The sequence below is a fragment of the Harmonia axyridis genome, chromosome 4 (assembly GCF_914767665.1).
Source record: "Harmonia axyridis chromosome 4, icHarAxyr1.1, whole genome shotgun sequence".
NCBI lineage: Eukaryota > Metazoa > Arthropoda > Insecta > Coleoptera > Coccinellidae > Harmonia > Harmonia axyridis.
This window is the reverse complement of record NC_059504.1, coordinates 8,586,640-8,604,731: the sequence shown is the minus strand read 5'-3', so window position 1 is coordinate 8,604,731 and position 18,092 is coordinate 8,586,640. Positions and strand designations below refer to the sequence as shown.

The following is an 18,092-nucleotide window of genomic DNA, read 5'->3' as shown; positions in this document are numbered from 1 at the left end:
GCGTTTGTAGACCTAGAGCGAAGCTTGAAGGCGCTACAAAGCACTGAAAATGACATTAATACATTTCAAATTTATGAAAATACAGATGGCGAACAAAGCCAAATTTAAATACCAATTTTGTGACAATTATAGATGTCTGCTCGCATTCAAGTTTTTTTGGAAGAATATTGTGATATTAAGCGAAAAAATTATCGAACAAAATGCTGACAAAATAGTCGTAAAGTAATTGCCCCAAACATTCCAAAAAAGTAACGACTAGTCCATCAAGAAATTTCATATTGGTGTTTGATGAAACAAATAAATAAAATCCATAGTGAGAGTCTCATTCGAGTATAGTCTTCAGGTCAATAATAATGTTGAAATTAGCTAGTACTCAAAATTATCAGCTTTTTTGAAGAGTCCAAATGTTGGATGCAAGTCATAAAAATCGAAAATTATAACTAATTAGCAAAATGATCAGTTTCTAACTGAACCTCAGAATGAAACGTTCCTAGCGGATAAGATAATTTTCAAAAATGCCATTTCTAATGAAAATATACTTTTTATATAATTGAGATCGGATAAACAGAGAAAGCTGACAATAGGAGATCTTCAGGACTTGGGATCAACCAATTTGGTATCTGTGAATAATATCGAAATTTTTATGGATTGAGTATTCAGGATAGTTTCCAAAAAAAATTGATTGATTGATTTTGTTGTCATTTCTAGAAAGAACATGGTTCTGTGGAAAGGTAAGTCAATATTTGTGAGTAACAGAAATAACGGATTCTTTACGCAGCCGATATAATATAGAAACACTTTTGGATTATTGACAAACAAGATGGTAGCTGAATACCTCAGATCACCCTTATCATCTTACTTAGGTCACTACTTTTGATGCTCATCAGCATTTTGTATTTAACTTCGAAATTGAAGAATTGTACTTTTACAGTATCTAATAAGTAGAATTTTTTTTATTCGTCTAGAATTGTAGCGTAACATCGCAGTTTTTTCTTCATCTTCAACGTTTTTATGTAGTCCTTGAAAGTATCCTTCGGTGGCACTCTTAATCTCTTCTTGAGGACGGATTCTGCGATCTTCAAGTTGAAGGTATTCTTTGCACCGTAAATGCTCTCGCCGTATAAGGGGTGTATCTGAAAAAAATAAAACAATCTTAATTGTTTTAGGTACTCAATCAGCTCAATTATACCTTGTTATTTTTTTATACAAATAATTTGACTGTTAGAAGTACGAAGAAACGATGATGTCTTGTGTATGTTTCAACTATACATACATTCAAGGGAAAAAATTTACAACCTGGCACCAGACTGATGCTGAGTAAATACTAGCACAGATAAATATTTAAAATAAATAAATATATAAAAAACAGAGCCCTTCAATGTTGTTTCCCTAACTATTTTGAGGTACAGGCTGATCAGAACAGATGGTGTAGTTTGATGGGCTATGTCAAATAGACCAAAGTTATATGGTTCCTTGAATTCAATAACTGCAACGACTTGCAACTACTTGCAGTATATTGAAAAAATCCAAGGAGAAAACCTTGAAAATAATCCAGGACAAAAGTCTTTGGCGACAAAAAGCAATTTTATATATATATTTTTTTTATATTTTTTTTAATTAGACATAATGTCTGTGTTCAGCCGTCACAATACTTAATATATATGCACCTACATTAGTACAACAATGTTCTTTCGTGCTACTTGTGCATAGAACTTTCACATTCATAGATTTCTCAGAAAAATATAATAAAGAATATATTTTCCCTACCCTTATTAGTGGGCAGGTACCATGATACCATTGCGCAGGCATGCAACTTAGAGAATAAGAAAAGGGAGAAGAAATTCACAGTGTACATTATGATTTTATGTTTTTAACCCAGGTATATAACTGAGAAAAACGAGTTCAGTGGAGTAAGTTACCAGATAATGACCAGTTGAGTTAGTAGAGTGTTTAAGGATGTTTTCAAGTGCTATACCACAATAAAGGTCTCATCTGTCATCCATCAGTGTTTCCAAAATCCCCACAAAAACGCGATACCCCAAAAGTCCAAGGTGAAATACCCAAAGAAAAAACTTTTTCCAGAGATTAAAATTTTTGAACTCCAAGAAAAATGGATATCACGAAATGAATATAGATAACATGTTTTTTGATGGAACCAAAAACATAAAAAAAGAATAAATCTTTTCCGACAAATACACAACACATTGACGTGCAGATTTTAATATATTTCTTTATTCACCAGTCTTCTCGATGAAACAAGAAACAACCTAATACATTCGCCATTGAGAAATCTACAAGTGATAAAAGAAAGAGCAAAGCACAAAAACAGCTGGAGATAGCAAGATTTTTGGAAATAATAGGTAACTAACTCACTGAGAGAGTAGCGACGAATTTAGATCTACATAATAGATAAAAGGAGAGTATATCAGACAGGAAAACGATAATTTAAGGACCAATACAGCAGAATAATAGAATTGAAACAGTAATGAAGTAACGATATTCAAAACTGCCTGATAAAAGAGAATCAAGGAGTACGGAATAATGGTGTGCAATTTAAATTGATTCAATTTTCTTGTTAGCATATGCATTCATCTTTAACGAACAGAATATTTTTCTGATGATGAAAGGTTTCGAACCCGCAACCATTCCTATTCCATCTTCATAGCCGAGCTCCCACAACCGATAGCCCTTTCACCAAGTCTACAACCAAAGTGAATTATCCTCATAAGCGAACTTGCTGATCACGATGATTTTACGACCTTTAGACCCCCACGTCGTAAATATCTCCATAACAAAGCACCCTTCGATTTCGTAGCGGCGTGGGCGAATTTACGCTTCCTTCTAAAGTACGTAAAATCTTCCCCGATGTTGCGTCGCGGCGCTGACTGCTCCAGACGGCAGCAGGAGAACCCCGAAGCCAGACTCTCTGTTCTGTTTATTGTCCGTAACTAATCGCTTAGGGGTGGCCAGCAATGCCCAAGATGCAGCTGGATACAAAACGGGTATGGTTATTTCTGTTGAATTTGAGTTATTGGAGGAGAGCTGATTCGGGAAACTGGCCGTGGAACGATTCGCGGAAGGAATTAATCAAGACCACGCTCCGTTGAGTGCGGTGAGGATTTATGTTGAGGTAGATAAGAATTCGACGCCTTTATGTAACGTCGGAAGTGAGCGATGATACGTATTTTTTAATGGAGAATTTAAATAGGGGTGGAAATCGTACGTTAGGTTTCATTATGAAATTTTTACTATATTTCTGATGAAAAAAATTGGGTATTACTGACTCATTTTTGAGTAGGTTATATCCAAAAATCAAAGAGGAAGAAACCCATTTGCTCCTCTTCGTAAAAACATTTCTTTTCCTCTTCGTTCCCGTCTTTCAGGGCTCTCCTTCAAGCCATTCACATAACATTTGGTTCAAGAACTTGAAGGCATAAAATTACACAATAATACAATGAGAGAATGACTTGAAGTGGAAAACTTTTGAGCAAAAGCTCATTTGTATATTGCAGAACTGTAGAGTTCAATTGGCGCATAAATGAGCCCTCAAAAGCTCTCGATTTTACGTCAGTACTTGTTTATTTCATTTTTAATTGATGATGATATGCTTGAATTTGCTATGGTGTTGCACCACTATTGACGAGAATTGAAGTTGCTATTCTATATGTAGTCGAAATAAATGGATTGTAGATTTTTCAATATTTTCTTCTATTATAAAATGACTGTATTTTGTTTTGAATGTAGATTACTCATGAAATAAACATTGTTAGAACTTTCATTGTGAATCATGCAATAAACTTAGATATTTCTAAACATAACTCCATCGAAATATTAGTCGATTTGTGTCTGCATCATAAGGTTATTTTCGATTAAACATGTCAGCTCACGGGCCAAATTCTCGTCATTTGAGGGAGGTTTTATTTTTCTGCTTCAATACGAAGAAATATGCGGCTCATCGAATGCTCTCAACTACCTATGGTGGGGCCGCTATTAGTGAAAGAACGTACCGAGAGTGGTTTCAACGCTTCAAGATAGGTGATTTTAAAGTCGAAACAAGCATGGAAGCGTGAAAAAGAGAAGGTTTTCGAAGATGCAGAATTGGAGGCATTACTTGATCAAGACTCGTGTCAAACCCAACAAGAATTGGCAACGTCGCAACAAGCCATTTCAAAACGCGTAAATGTCATGGCAATGATTCAGAAACAAGGAAATTGGGTGCGTAAAAGTTGAAAACGAGAGATGTTGAACTGCGTTTGTTTGTTTGTGAACAGTTGTTTGTAAGGCAAAGGCAGAAGGGATTTCCACATAGCATTATGACTGAAGATGAATAATGGGTTCATTACGACAATCGAACGCAGTTAATGCGTTTGAACCGATCATAGAAAGACAAACGGCTGCAATACAATGAGGGACATGATAAAATGATTTTACAGCATGACAATGCTCGACCCCATGTTGCAAAAGTGGTCAAGCCATACTTGGAAAAGTTGAAATGGGAAGTCCTACTCCACCCGGCGTATTCTCCAGACGTTGCTCCCTCGGACCATCTCTTGTTTCGATCAATGGCACAAGGCTTAGCTAACCAGCACTTCCGGTCTTATGAAGAAGCCAAAAATTGTATCGATTCGTAGATCACTTCAGAAGATGACCAGTTTTCTCAACACGGCATTCGTACGCTGCCCGAAAGATGGAAGAAAGTAGTGGCCAGCGATGGACAACACTTGAAATCCGGTTTTTTACAATAAAGCCTCGAATATCTGGAAAAAACGGCGGAAGCAAAGTTGTACGCCCATGTAATTGATGTGGTTTCATCGTTATAAACGTAGGATGGAACATTAAAAAAGTGATACGAAAATAAGAATAATTTTTCCTCTAGGTCCTGGAGATAACAGACAAAAAACGTTAAAAAGCTTTGTCTCCTTAAAGGAACATCTCAAATCGCTGAGACATTATCCGACTTGCCTTGTATAATCGCCGTAGGAAAACCCCCAATTTCCCCCGAGGAATTCAATCGGAAGAAACAAAGCGAGGTTTTTCCGTATATCGCCTTTCCCATTGAATACCCGAAAATCCAAGAAAATCCCCCCTTAACAATCGTATCTGCGAAAAACTGTCAGTATAAGTTTCGTTCGCGGACATGATGAAGTTCACCAAGCCGGGGGTAATCAGGGAGCTGGAAAAATCAATATGTGCAAACAAGTAAACAGAGATTTGTCCTAGGAAATCTCATGGTCTGTAAACATTCTTTTGGGCCCCATCAGCGCGGGAAATACTAGGGATTCACGGCTTAGCTTGATTTGCAAGCTACTTGGCTTTTGCATAACTTGATTTCAAGGAAAGCTCAAGTCAAGAAGTAGTTTTCAAATTTCTAGTCAAGTCGAGTATTTATCAAGTACTTGAATCATATCAAGCTACCTGATTTTTAGTAGTTTTATTGTGTAGTGTCACATCACTAAAAAAATGATGAAATGAGAAGGAACCTTGCGAAAAGCACTTTTATTTATTATACTTATTGTATAAAAAAACCGAAAATATCAACTTTTTTAAAATAGAAACATAAATTGAATCACTATAAATTATAACAAAATAAATAATAATAAAGAAATAAAGTTTCTTAATATTGAGAAACCTCCAGGCTTTGTTTGATTTCATAATTTTTCATCCAGGATCTTAAACATGAGGCATCTTATAGATTTGTCGCCTAACCTTTTGCGGGTTTTTGTAACTGTAAGAGCTGCTCTGGAAAATTGTCTTTCAACAGGAGCTGAAGATGCTGGCGTTGATACAAAATTTTTGGCCGTTTTGGCCAAGTTTGGAAAGATATTTCTGAAACTACCAAAATCTACCAGTAAATTTCATAGAAATGTGAGAAAACTACCGATAAAGTCACACTGGCGAATGCTTCAGTCTCTCGGCACTCGAAGAATCCCCTTATTTAGTCTAAGCGCGCACAAGATTGCAGAAATATATGACGTGCGACGCGTGCATATCAAGCTCAACTAATATTAAGAAGCTTGATATCAAGTCAAGCAATAAATATCTAAAATCAAGTCAAGTCAAGCTCAAGTATGTAATTTTTCACGAGCTTGATTTTCAAGTCAAGTAGTTGGTTAAAATGTCAAGCTACTTGGCTTGATGAATCCCTAGGAAATACATAGCCCATTTACGCATTCAATGTAGGAAGGGTCCGGGGAGCGTGCGTTTTGTCCAACCACCCGTCAGATTTACAAGGATTAACTACCACTCGCAGAAAAAATTGTACGCAACAGCGGAAAACCCGATTAATTGCGAAACCGAAGCAGCTCTCCAGCATTTTTATGGTCGATTAAATTTCTTTATGGCTTTGGTGTGAGAGCTCCAATTTATCGACAGATTTAGAAAAAATAAAGTAGCTGGGGCGCATGTGAGAGTTAATACGCTGAAATCGTAAATTGGGATATTTTATGCGGTATCTCCTTCTTCTTTCTTGAGCGTTATGATCGTTATCGATGGTTAGTGACCATAGAAGGTATTAATGGGTTCATTACGATAATCTTAAGCGCAAAAAATTATGGGGATATTCCACGTCGACAGCCAAATTGAATATTCAGGGTTCCAGGGCCATGCTCAGTATTTGGTGAGACCAGCTCGGCGTAGTGTATTATGAGTTGTTAAAACCGACTGAAACAATCACAGGCGATCGTTATCGAAAGCAATCAATGCTTCTGACCTGAGCATTCAATGACAAACGGCCGCAATACAACGAAACACATGATAAAGTGATTTTACAGCATGACGATGCTCGACCCCATGTTGTCAAGACATACTTGGAAACGTTTAAATGGGAAGTCCTATCAAACTGAGTACAGCTAAAATCTCTCAAAATTTGTCATAGGGCCTGTCGAATACCATGTCTAGTACTCTCCATTAGAGTTTATTACTGTTTCCAGTATCAATTTTTGTTTTGGAGGTTGAATAAAGGTTTTTGGTTCACATTATTTTCGAACAAAAATATTTTATCAACTTTATAGCGGAAATATGGTACAGTTATTTGATCATTCAAACAGTTTTTTTTTTAATATCTTGAAAACTATTTTGACGAATGAAACGATTCGAATATAGAAAATATTCAGAATGAATACTCGACCTTATACAACATTTTTTTCATTCCCTATATAACTGAAAGAGCTCAAGCTTCAAAAATTTCATGGCTCGCTAGAGAATGTCGAAAAATCTCTTGATACTAAGTTTGAGACTCAAAATAGGTACAGTTTTTTAAAAACGTCTCATATTCAATCGAACTTGAAACACCCTGTATTGCATTTCGCGAAAAAGTAAGAATTCTTCATTGAATACATCATGTTGGAACTGAAACAACAAACCGACTATACAGTTTAACGTTCCAAGTGAAAAATACGTGTAGAGATATGAGAACTGTGAATTCAGTAGATAAGATCGTTTTCCCATGGTTTATGGTGAACAAAGAGTTCCTCATTGTTTATATGACTCGAGATCGCGTTGAATGTTATTCAAGGAAGGAAGTTGTTAAAATGAAAGACGGGAATAATCAGATAATCACTGAAAATATTTACACTTCCTCATTCTACAGGAGTCTTCTACCGTTTTACGATGTAGGTGTTGGTACATAAAGAGTTCATTGAATGTTGGGAGAGATGTTATCGAATAAGACGCGTTTTTCATTAATTAGTCAGGTTTTGTTTTTGTTGCTCATTGGAGATGAGGCGAGTGAAGGCTTTGGGGAATAAAGGGAAAGGTTTGATGATTCTTCTCGAAAAGTTATTTCGAGCTTTTCTATTGAGGTTACAAGTTTATCAATTTTTTACTTAGAATTTGTTGCATAATTGCATGAATTTCATAAGCAACTTCTGAATAATACGCAATTCAACAATTCTCGGCTTCAACTCATATGCCACCCAATTTCCTTGTTCCTGAATCGTTCCCAAGACTTTCAGGGGTTTTGAAGTGGCTTGTTGCGTCATTCCCAAGGATCCTGCCAATTCTTATTGCGTTTGACACGAATCTTGACCAAGTAATGCCTCCAATTCAGCATCTTCGAGGACCTTCTCTCTTCATGCTGGTCTTTGACGTCGACGTTCTTTCACTAATAGCGGTAATTGAGAGCATTCGATTAGCCTCAGCCGCAGATTTATTCATACCAAATCAGAAGATCAAAACCTTCTGCAAATTATGAGAATTTGGCTCGCAAGCTGAGACCGACATTATGATGTCGACACAAATCGTCTAATATTTCGATGGCGTAATGTTTAGAAATACCTGAGCTTATTCTTTACTGTATGACATCTACGATCTATTAATTTTGACTACCACTTACCGTTGCAGCCATCTATTGCAAAACGGCGGATGCAAAGTTGTAAGTCTATTTAATTTTATCTAGATTTGTATTGTTTTATTCATATTTGTAATTTGGAGTAAGTTTTGGGTACTTTCTATTATTATAATTTTTATTATTTGATCTGTTGGGTATTTGATTGCTAGGGATGGTCCTTTAGTTAGAAATTAGTGGGATAAATAAGTTTCAACAAATAATTATTAATATTGGTAACCTTGCAGTTTTCTTTAATGTCTTTGGAGACAGTTCTCGAAAAGAAAAACTGATTTACGATTATGCGACTTATTTTTTGCCGCGAATACACCTTACTCCGCATATTTCTCTTTCGTTCCATCTCGAAAACAAATAATTCTTTTTCGATCGTCTTTGTTTTCCTCCACGCCCCAGTTCATGATAGCGAATAAATCATCCCAAACTTCTTCGGGCCACAATTAATAACAGCCCCCCCCCCTCCAACCGATCGACAGTTACCTATTATCGCGAAGAATCGAACTCTCAGCAGAAATAATGACGGCGTAAACAGGAAACAAAGGGTCCGATGATAAACGGAAAACCGACACAAATAACTCGTATGAATGTACGACCTCACGATAACTCTGATTTTTCCCCTGAATTTTCCGCGACCGGAAAACTCGGATACCGCCGATCTCAGCGTCTCTCCGTTTTCCCATGATCAGGCCCGGTCTGGCTTCACTGGTGGCCTTCGGCTAGAGGCTGATTTGAGGCTCCACTTCAGGAAATAAGACGAACAAAATTAGGTCTTCTAACGACATCTAACATGGTTTCAAATAGTTTTAAATTTTATTTAATGTGGTTTGAATAAATTGCGGAAGATTTTGCCTTCGAATCAGCAGCAAATTAAGATTTATTTTCATTATCGAATCTTTACTTAAAAGAACATGATTAGTTATGTAGTGCTAGGTAATTGGGAGTGGTTATTACTAGGATTGAGACTTCTTCTCGATGGTGATCGCCCACGTCGGATCAAACTGACAAGTCACATAAAGAAGAATCAGTTTTCACTTAGTTCTGCAGTACTCCTGGCCACGTTATTGATTATCTCATCTTATATTCCCACAACTTCAAAAGTCTTGGCGTCCTTAGGTTTTTCAGGAAATAAACAATCTATATTCTGGAAATGAGATGAATAATTCTAAGTACAATATATTTGATAGAGAATCTTTGTTTGGTACTCTTTGCTTTATGCAGGAAGAGACAAAATAGGAAAAATATAAATTTATCTATTATTTATTTTTGAATGATTATAGTTAATCCACAATTGAATCCAAATTCAATAGTCTTACTACCACCTTTTCTCTCAATCAACTGCCCAATAGGCTTGGCATTCCAAGAAACAAGTCATTCCAAAAATTTTCAGGCATATCGTTCCATTCTTCCTGAAGAGCTAAACTCAATTCCTGAAAAGTTGAAGAAGGGTTTTGGCGATTGGATATTGCTCTCCCTAAGCAATCTCATACGTGCTCAATTGGATTCATGTCTGGTGAGTTCGCTGGCCTGTTCATTTTCTGGATATTGTTCTTTCGAAGAAAGTTTTGAACCCTTCGTGTGCGGTGAGGCGTTATCATCCTGATAAATCAAATTTTTCCAGAATTCGTTGCGCAGAACAATTATTGGTTCAATTATGTTTTCTACGTAGATGGCACCAGTCATTGTTAGTTCAACGATAATAAGGGGGGTATCCGACTTGAAAGGGCAAGACTTTTGACGATGTGTGTATATAATGAAATAATATTAATAATTGAAAATAACAGATTTTTCAAAAATTTTTCTACTTTAGTTTCGTTTGGCTGATGGAGGCCCCCTTGTGCCGGATGCCTTCGTCAATCGCCAAACCGCCGACCAGACCGGACCTGCACATGATAGATGTATTTTCGGTACGGCAATTAGCGCGCGTGCCGCTACCATTTTTCAACATCGCGACCGTCACAAGTGGGGGGGGGACGACGGGAAATGACGCGGCCAGAACGGCCGAAACAATAAAAATCAAATCTAGCCCGCCTCCGTCGTTTCCGCTAGAGGTCGTATGACTCACGATTTTCGCGGGACCGGAGAAGGGGGTGTTTTTCCCCGTTTCGCCGACTTTTACGAGGCGATTTTCCCTCATCATCTACGTAGTGAATGCGGACATAACAGTTTATTCGAATTGAGCGTCGGATGTTGCTGGGATATCCTAGACTGGGGGACCTTGGAATTGGTCTTTTAGAGTTTCTGGATTTTTTTTCGGGTTTAGTATAGCGGGATCTGTTCGTGAAAGGTTTGTTTTGCCGTAGATGGAACCGAAATAACAAACTCTTCATTTCAAATATTGAGATCCTATAATTTTTCAAGTAGGCACTTTTTATTTTGATGTCAAATTTTGGCCTCAGAATATCCTGAAATTATTGTTGAGCAAACACTGCAATCGAAAATAGTTACTAATTGATGCACCCTTTTCAATTTAAATTAATTTTATTCACTAATATTTTTTCTCTTGTATTAGGTGTACAACTTTGCTTCCGCCGTTTAGCAATAGATGGCTGTAGCTCTGAGTGGTAGTTGCAATAAATAGATTTTAGATGTCATACAATAGTGCTTAGGTATTTGTGAACATAACGCTATCGAAATATAAGTCGATTTGTGTCTGCATCATTTAGTTATTCTCGATTAAACATGTCAGTTCACAAGCCAAATTCTCGTCATTCGAAGAAGGTTTAAATTTTCTGCTTTAATATGAAGAAACCTGTGACTGAGGCTTATCGAACGCTCTCAGATACATATGAGGAGGCCGCTATTAGTGCCGAGAGTGGTTTCAACGTTTCAAGAACGGCAATTTTGACGTCGAAGACCAGCATGGGGATGGAAGAGGAAAGGTTTTCGAAGATGCAGAATTGGAGGCATTACTTGATCAAGACTCGTATCAAACGCAACGAGAATTGGCAGAATCATTGGGAATGACGCAACAAGCTATTCCAAAAAGCTTGAAAGTCATGGTAATGATTCAGCAACAAGAAAATTGGGTTGAAGCCGAGAGATGTTGAACGGCGTTTGTTTGCTTGTGAACAGCTGCTTGCAAGACAAAGACGGAAGGGATTTCTGCATCGTATTGTGACTGAAGACGAAAAATGGGTTCATTACGATAATACAAAGCGCAGAAAATCATGGGGATTATCCCGTTATGCTTCCACGTCAACGACCAAACCGAATATGCACGGTTCCAAGGACATGCTCAGTATTTGGTGGGACCAGCTTGGCGTTGTGTATTATGAGTTGTTAAAACTGACTGAAACAATCACAGGCGATCGTTATCGAACATAATTAATGCATTTGAGCCGAGCATTGAGAGGCAAACGGCCCCAATACAACGAGGTATATGATAAAGTGATATTAGAGGATGACAATGGTTCTTTAAATTGTTTTAGTCCTGGATTCTGAATTTAGAAGTGATCTTTGGGAAATACTTCAGGTATACTTATGTTTGTAGCAGTACTTGAACCCCTTACATTCTAAAATGTGTACGTGAAGGTTTTCTGCATCCAGATTGAGCAATGGAAACAATAAAAGATTCTGTAGATTAAAGTGTGGCTACTTCAACTTCATCTTAATTTATTTATTTACTATTATACTAGAAGCCAAACATGACCAAATTACAAGGTATGAATGAACCTAACCGCATTTTTATCTGAGGTGTGGTATTCTGAGGGAAATCTCCTCCAAAATGCCAGGAGCAGCAATTATCAGCTTGCAATTTCTGCAAAGTTGGCGGCCAATTTGCTTATCTACGAATTATTAACGTTAAAATTCATCAAGTGTATCGGACATATTTTCGATGAACGTCACAGACATATCTTTCAGATATGATTTTCATTTTTGATCTTCTAATCAGAAGGCCCCCCTGAGATCCAACAGTGATTACCTCTTTCCCCCCTGAAAAACCTCCTAGATCCCATAGTATCGAAGCCCAAATCTAATTTATCACTTAGCTTCATACCGATACGAATCCCTTATCCGAATCAAGGTGAAAACTCCGAAATACATCAAACCCGCAATTCCCACCAAAACCGGAACAAGGGGTAGTCCGCTAATTCCCATCGCCTGACCCAGAACCGTAGGATTACACACTTTTTTTCCAATATACCTCCAACGAATTCACCTCTAATTTTCCCGAATCGGAAAAACCACCTCCGCTCTCCCAAAATAACAGGCTAGCATGCTCCACCTTCCAAACACGGAAGAAAGGGCTAACTACGATTAGCTTCGCCCCCTGGCCACGGAAAATACCCCCCCTAAAAGATAACCCGGCAACGCCGGGCCGCAACACCTGGCGAAACGCATCACGCTCCCCGGGAAAGCCGGTTGCGTTGAATTTCCTTCCGTTTTTCCCGCCCCATAAAGATACACCATCTCCTCTGACACTTTTCCATCAGGTCGTCGTGAAAACTTGATGAGTGTACGGAAGAGAAAAGCTTGCAGTCGGGTTGGAAGGGTGGAAGGGGAAGAGGAGGGTGTTGGATGGCACGTGGTGCAGTCGAATTGGATGTTTAAATAAGTAAGCAGCCGAGCCGTTACGGGAAATCAGAGAGAACTATCTGTGCGCCAGGTGAGTGGGTAGGTGCTATGCTATGCTGCCTTTTTTGGTCCTTCGAGTCGGATTTCTTTGTTTCGGTACAACGGGGGAGGGAGAATCTGATTTCAAGTGTGACTTTTTGTTTGGCCTTTTTCAGTTTGCAGTTTTTGTTGGTCTACATTGGTAAGAAAAGCACCACTTCGTGGTTATGAAAGATATGGAGAAAAATTCAAAGAGATTTGAATAAAAGAATTCTGCCAATTGGTGAAGCGCTTAAAAACAGCTCTGCGGAGAATGGCATTTTGGTCTCTGAAAGGGTGTGCAACCAGCACCGTATATTTTGAAAAGTTGAAATTCCTATTCATGTCTCAACCCGACTACTGGTATCAAATTTCAACAACATCGGATTAGTAGAACGCTAAATATTGTGGTCAAAATTGTGAATCAATGAGAATTATATTCTCTCTAATTCTATGGCATATCTGTTCATTTTTTCTGCCATATTTTGAAGTACCAAATCGTGCGGAAATATTCCAGTATCACAAAGATTTCTTGGTTATATATCATTATTATATGATGGTACTCGGAACTCTCCTATCACGGATTTTTCTGTTATGTTATGTATCAATTCAGCTTTTTTTTTCATTTAGTAACAACCAACTTTCTTCACTTCAAATATCCTTGAACGATAATTATGGAAATATTTCATTAATTTCAATACAAATTCAGTGAATTAGAGAAAATAATGTATAAGGATATACAAGCCTTAATACTTGTACTTAAGGAACATTCTGATACTCCTCTATTCGAAAACTAGTGGAAGAATATATATACCTTCTGCACTTTATTATGAATGACTATTGAACAGCTTGAATTTCACAATTTTCACAACCCGTACAGGATATTCACATCAAAATTTCATTAAAGTATAGAAGTGAAGGCTTGTATGAGGATTCGTGAACATACAGATCAACCTTGACTACAGGTCAGGGTTCCTCTAATTTTTTTGACACATACTATCCAACAAATGAAATTAATTTTATGGCATTCAGACAATTTTTCGATTCTGGAAAAAGTACCTCCTCGAACGGGACTCGAACCCGCAACCTCCGAATTACTAGTCCGATGCTCCAGTCTTTGACCTCGAGGAGGTACTTTTTTTACAATTGAAAAATTGTCTGAATGCAATAAAATTAATTTCATTTATCAACACACAAACTTTAAACGATTATTCACATACTATCCAACTTCAGGCGAAAATTCACCTCACACACACACATAAAATACGCTATTCCTGAAGAGCGTATATAGGACCAAGATCGAGCTCCGGTCCAATCTCCTCAAGCCCCGTCGAACTAGATAGGCCCAAGTGAAGTGCGCCCGTCGAGAGACTAAATTTCGCAAAATATTTTCCCACTTCCTCACGTAAGAACCGCAAGTCTATCTAATGATAACAGACATTTACTTCCTCGAGTGCCTCGGTGTGTGAAGGGTTGAAGTGCATATTGAAGTTGGGTGTTGACTTTGCCTGTTAACGCGGTTAACCGCCCAGCCACGAAATGGAAATTGTTCAGCGTAGAAGCAGTGTGCGGCTTGTTTTCGTTCTTCACGTTCGCCATTGTCTATTATCAGTGGTAGGAGTGCGGGGGGTTGACGAGGACGTCGACCCCATTCCGATGGAGATCTATCCGGATAGAGAGAGGGATTGGATGTGGTGATTGATTTTGATTGAGAGGGTATCGTTGTGATAGAATGATTGCAAATTTTGCACAGTTATTTGTTATTTCCTTCCGGTCGGAATATAGTCCAAATCCGAAGATTATACAATAGGAAGTAAATTGAGAATTGTAGAATCGGCGAGATAGGCGTTAACCAATAGGTTAATCGAGTGTGATGAACAACTTATTTGTGGTGCTGATAAATACAATACAATACAATAATTTATTCATCGTCAATTTCAATCACAAAATTACAGTTTTCGGGAACTTGGTCTAAACAATGTTTGTGTGCTGAGACTCCCGAAACAAAAATTTAGGTATTCAACATTCTGAACAATTAGATCATGAACAATTAGAGAAATGAACAATACAAGGAACCCTTGAGTACAGGATACGCGGAGCCACTGAATTGGAGGAAAAAATATCCCGAAACTCAATTATTCAATGTCGAAATAATTTCTTAAAAAATGATGGGTTGTCAAGAATGAATGTTTTTAGTCTCCTTTTGTAAACTTTTCTATCTTTCATAAAGTCTCTCAGTTCGGTGGGTAGCAAATTGTACATTTTCGGTAGCAGGAAAAAGAGAAATCGTTGATTTATGTTCTTATGATGAAGAGGCATGATCAAATTCTTACAAATGTTACATCTAGTAGAGTAGCCGTGAGCTAGGGTCGGAAATATATCCTCTACTTCAAAGAGGAATAACAAAGAGCATAAGCAATATAATGATCATCAGTATAATTCTTCTCTACGTTTGTGATATGAGCATACGATCTGGTGTTTATTCCAATATGCTGAAGATAGCAAAATGTATCCCTCCATATAAGGAAAAAGCTTAACTGTTGTTTTTAATGGAACAGAGCCCTTCAACCTTGCCAATAATTTCTTCATTAGAGCCAAAATTCACTGTCAGCATACCTCCTTTCAACCAATGTTGTAGTTGGAGCACAGTCTAAATAACACTTATATCAAGTAATTGCACAGTATTTTTTTCATGGAAAATCATTGTTTTATCGAAACACGTAACTCGTTTTCATCAATTTTTGGAACAACAACAAATGTAGCATCACTTAACCTCCAATATCTCAAGCCAGATATAAAATTCAAGGAATATATCAACCTCATGAGATTTGTAGTCACGGAAATATTGGGTATTTCTCTTCCAATATTCTTCTTGAATATTCTATATTTCTGATAATGGTTTTGAAACTTTGCACGGATCTCAAGTTGAGAGGGAAGTTGTGCATCAAAGAAAAAGTCAACAATTTCCTCAAATAATCTTTTCAAATTATCAATTGCAGGTACTTTCAAAATATAATTCATTTGCACCATTCAGTTCCTGAAACCCAGGCGTATTTTCGTTTGTTAAAGCAGTGTTTACGGATCTGGATAACTGGAATTTGTTTCTTCAAGAGAATATACCATACTACAGATATAAGAATAGAATATCTTGGAAACCCACATCACCTGTTAACGAAGAGTTCCAAAAGTATTCAATGATGTGTGAAGAATATAGCAGTTACAAATTGGCGTATGCGCTGGGTTCGAGAAAATATACATGGTAGCAGTGAGGTCCACTTTGACAGAAATTGTATGAACTGTGAACGATACTACACACTTCATTGAGATTTAAAGCATTATCATCACTCATACAAATAGGTATAAGTTTTGGAATTGTAAATTGTAACTGATAATTTTAAAAGAATGAGATCAGAAAGCTGAAACGGTGTAAAACAAGATTCATTCTCATGTGAATCGAATTGAGAATTCTTGAATCTTCATCTTACCTATATGTAGTAACTTCATTCTAAGTCATGAATTTTTTTACATTTAATATGAGAATCAGAATAAGAGAATCAGCTGACTTGAGAACCAGTGACATTGAAAAAAAACATAAACCGAAATATTAGTTGGTGTTTCTTAATGCACTCACACAACTAGCAAGCATGAATTTCACATATGCTAAATTCCCCTCCCTTGAATAATTCGATAAATCCCTAAATGGGGATGACGAGACAACACGAGTCTACTCAAATCCTCCATAACGCTTTCTACATCGATGATGATAACGCTTGTAAACGAAAAATAAGCGAACATGTACCAACGGTTGTTATTCGGATCGTAGCGATGCAAATGCGGTCGGATACCGTGAAAAACACGAATCAATTCTTCATTTATTTTCATCGGTCGTCATCCGATCATTGACCACTTGATCACGTCGATTTATCGGTATGTACTTTTTTTTTGTTGTCGACCACTCTCTCTGTTACATTACCAGACGCCAACGCCAGACAGAAAGTTTTTATAATCGGTAATTTTTCGTGTTTATGGAAACCGTTATTCGTGTGATTTTATTTTAGTTATTTGCTACTTTCCACAGTTATTAATGCAAGAAATGGATTATAGTTATTTTCCCACCTGGGTGTTTCATACTATTCTATCAATTGTTTCCATAACGTAGATTACGGAATTTCTTGCAGTTCAGTGATTAGTCCATTATTTCAGAAATTATAGGTTGTAAACTGAAATTTTCAAAAAAATTTTGATAATATTCTCAAGGCTGCCAACTCGCCTAGAAGCAAGATATAAAATAATGATCAAAACCTAAATATGTTTTAGACCACAGCTCGATCTATAAAAAACGTCTGTGTTTGAGGAGGTTATGACCAATATTTCAGGAGCTATAACGATTAAAGTGTAGAAATTCAATTTTTACGGTATTATTCTAAATTTCGGGTTCAAAATTTTCATGAACAGCGAGGTCTACGAACAATCGGTGAGCGGTGTTAGGATAAACGATCCCCAAATTGCCAAATTTCGCTCTTGGCTGAGAATTTTTAGTTGGAAAAATTTGTCTCAAATTTTCCTTAGCACCTTGAAATAGTTATTTTCCTAACAAGTGTAGAAAGTGAAACTTCCGCAAGAGACTGCAGTTGTTTTCGGTCTAAAAAATAGTTATTCATTTTGAAGAATCCTTAATTTCTGATAATGTTGATTGTGATTTCGGAAAAAAAGAATAAATCTGCACCTCGTAGTAAAAACATATTCCCGAACACCAACCTTTGTTTGCTTTGACTTAGTTCCTCGGTCGACAATTCACATTGTCGTCCGGAAAAGTATCAATTTTAAAACATCTTCTTCAAGTTCCATCTCCCCGGCGGAGGTCGGTAATCATCATAGGTATCTTAACTTTTTACGCAGTTCCTTTAAATAGTTATTTTGAATTGCAACCATTTTTTCAGATTTTTCCGCTGAGATTCGTCTTCTTCCTACACTTCATTTACTCTCTATTTTCCCCTGCATTATAAGTCATCAGATACTAAATACAAAATGTTATTTCAGGATATATGGAGCGGCAGAAAGTAAAACCAAACTTTCACTTCCAATGAAATAGATATAGACGAAAAACTAGGCCATTGTTTAGAATCCAAATCATTCCATTTCAATAAACAATAAACTC

The 18,092-nt window shown here is 37.1% G+C and overlaps 1 protein-coding gene across 2 annotated transcripts in view; it reads right to left on the bottom strand.

Annotated features, from left to right (window-relative positions):
* Positions 1 to 929: 929 nt before the first annotated feature.
* Positions 930 to 18,092, bottom strand: part of LOC123678567 (sperm-tail PG-rich repeat-containing protein 2-like) — a 52,049-nt gene continuing 34,886 nt past the window's right edge. For both annotated transcript variants that reach the window (XM_045615668.1, XM_045615669.1), the window contains exon 9: positions 930 to 1,133. In XM_045615668.1, coding sequence (XP_045471624.1) covers positions 954 to 1,133 — 180 coding nt within the window. In that variant the 3' untranslated portion in view covers positions 930 to 953. The remainder of the gene's footprint in view (positions 1,134 to 18,092) is intronic.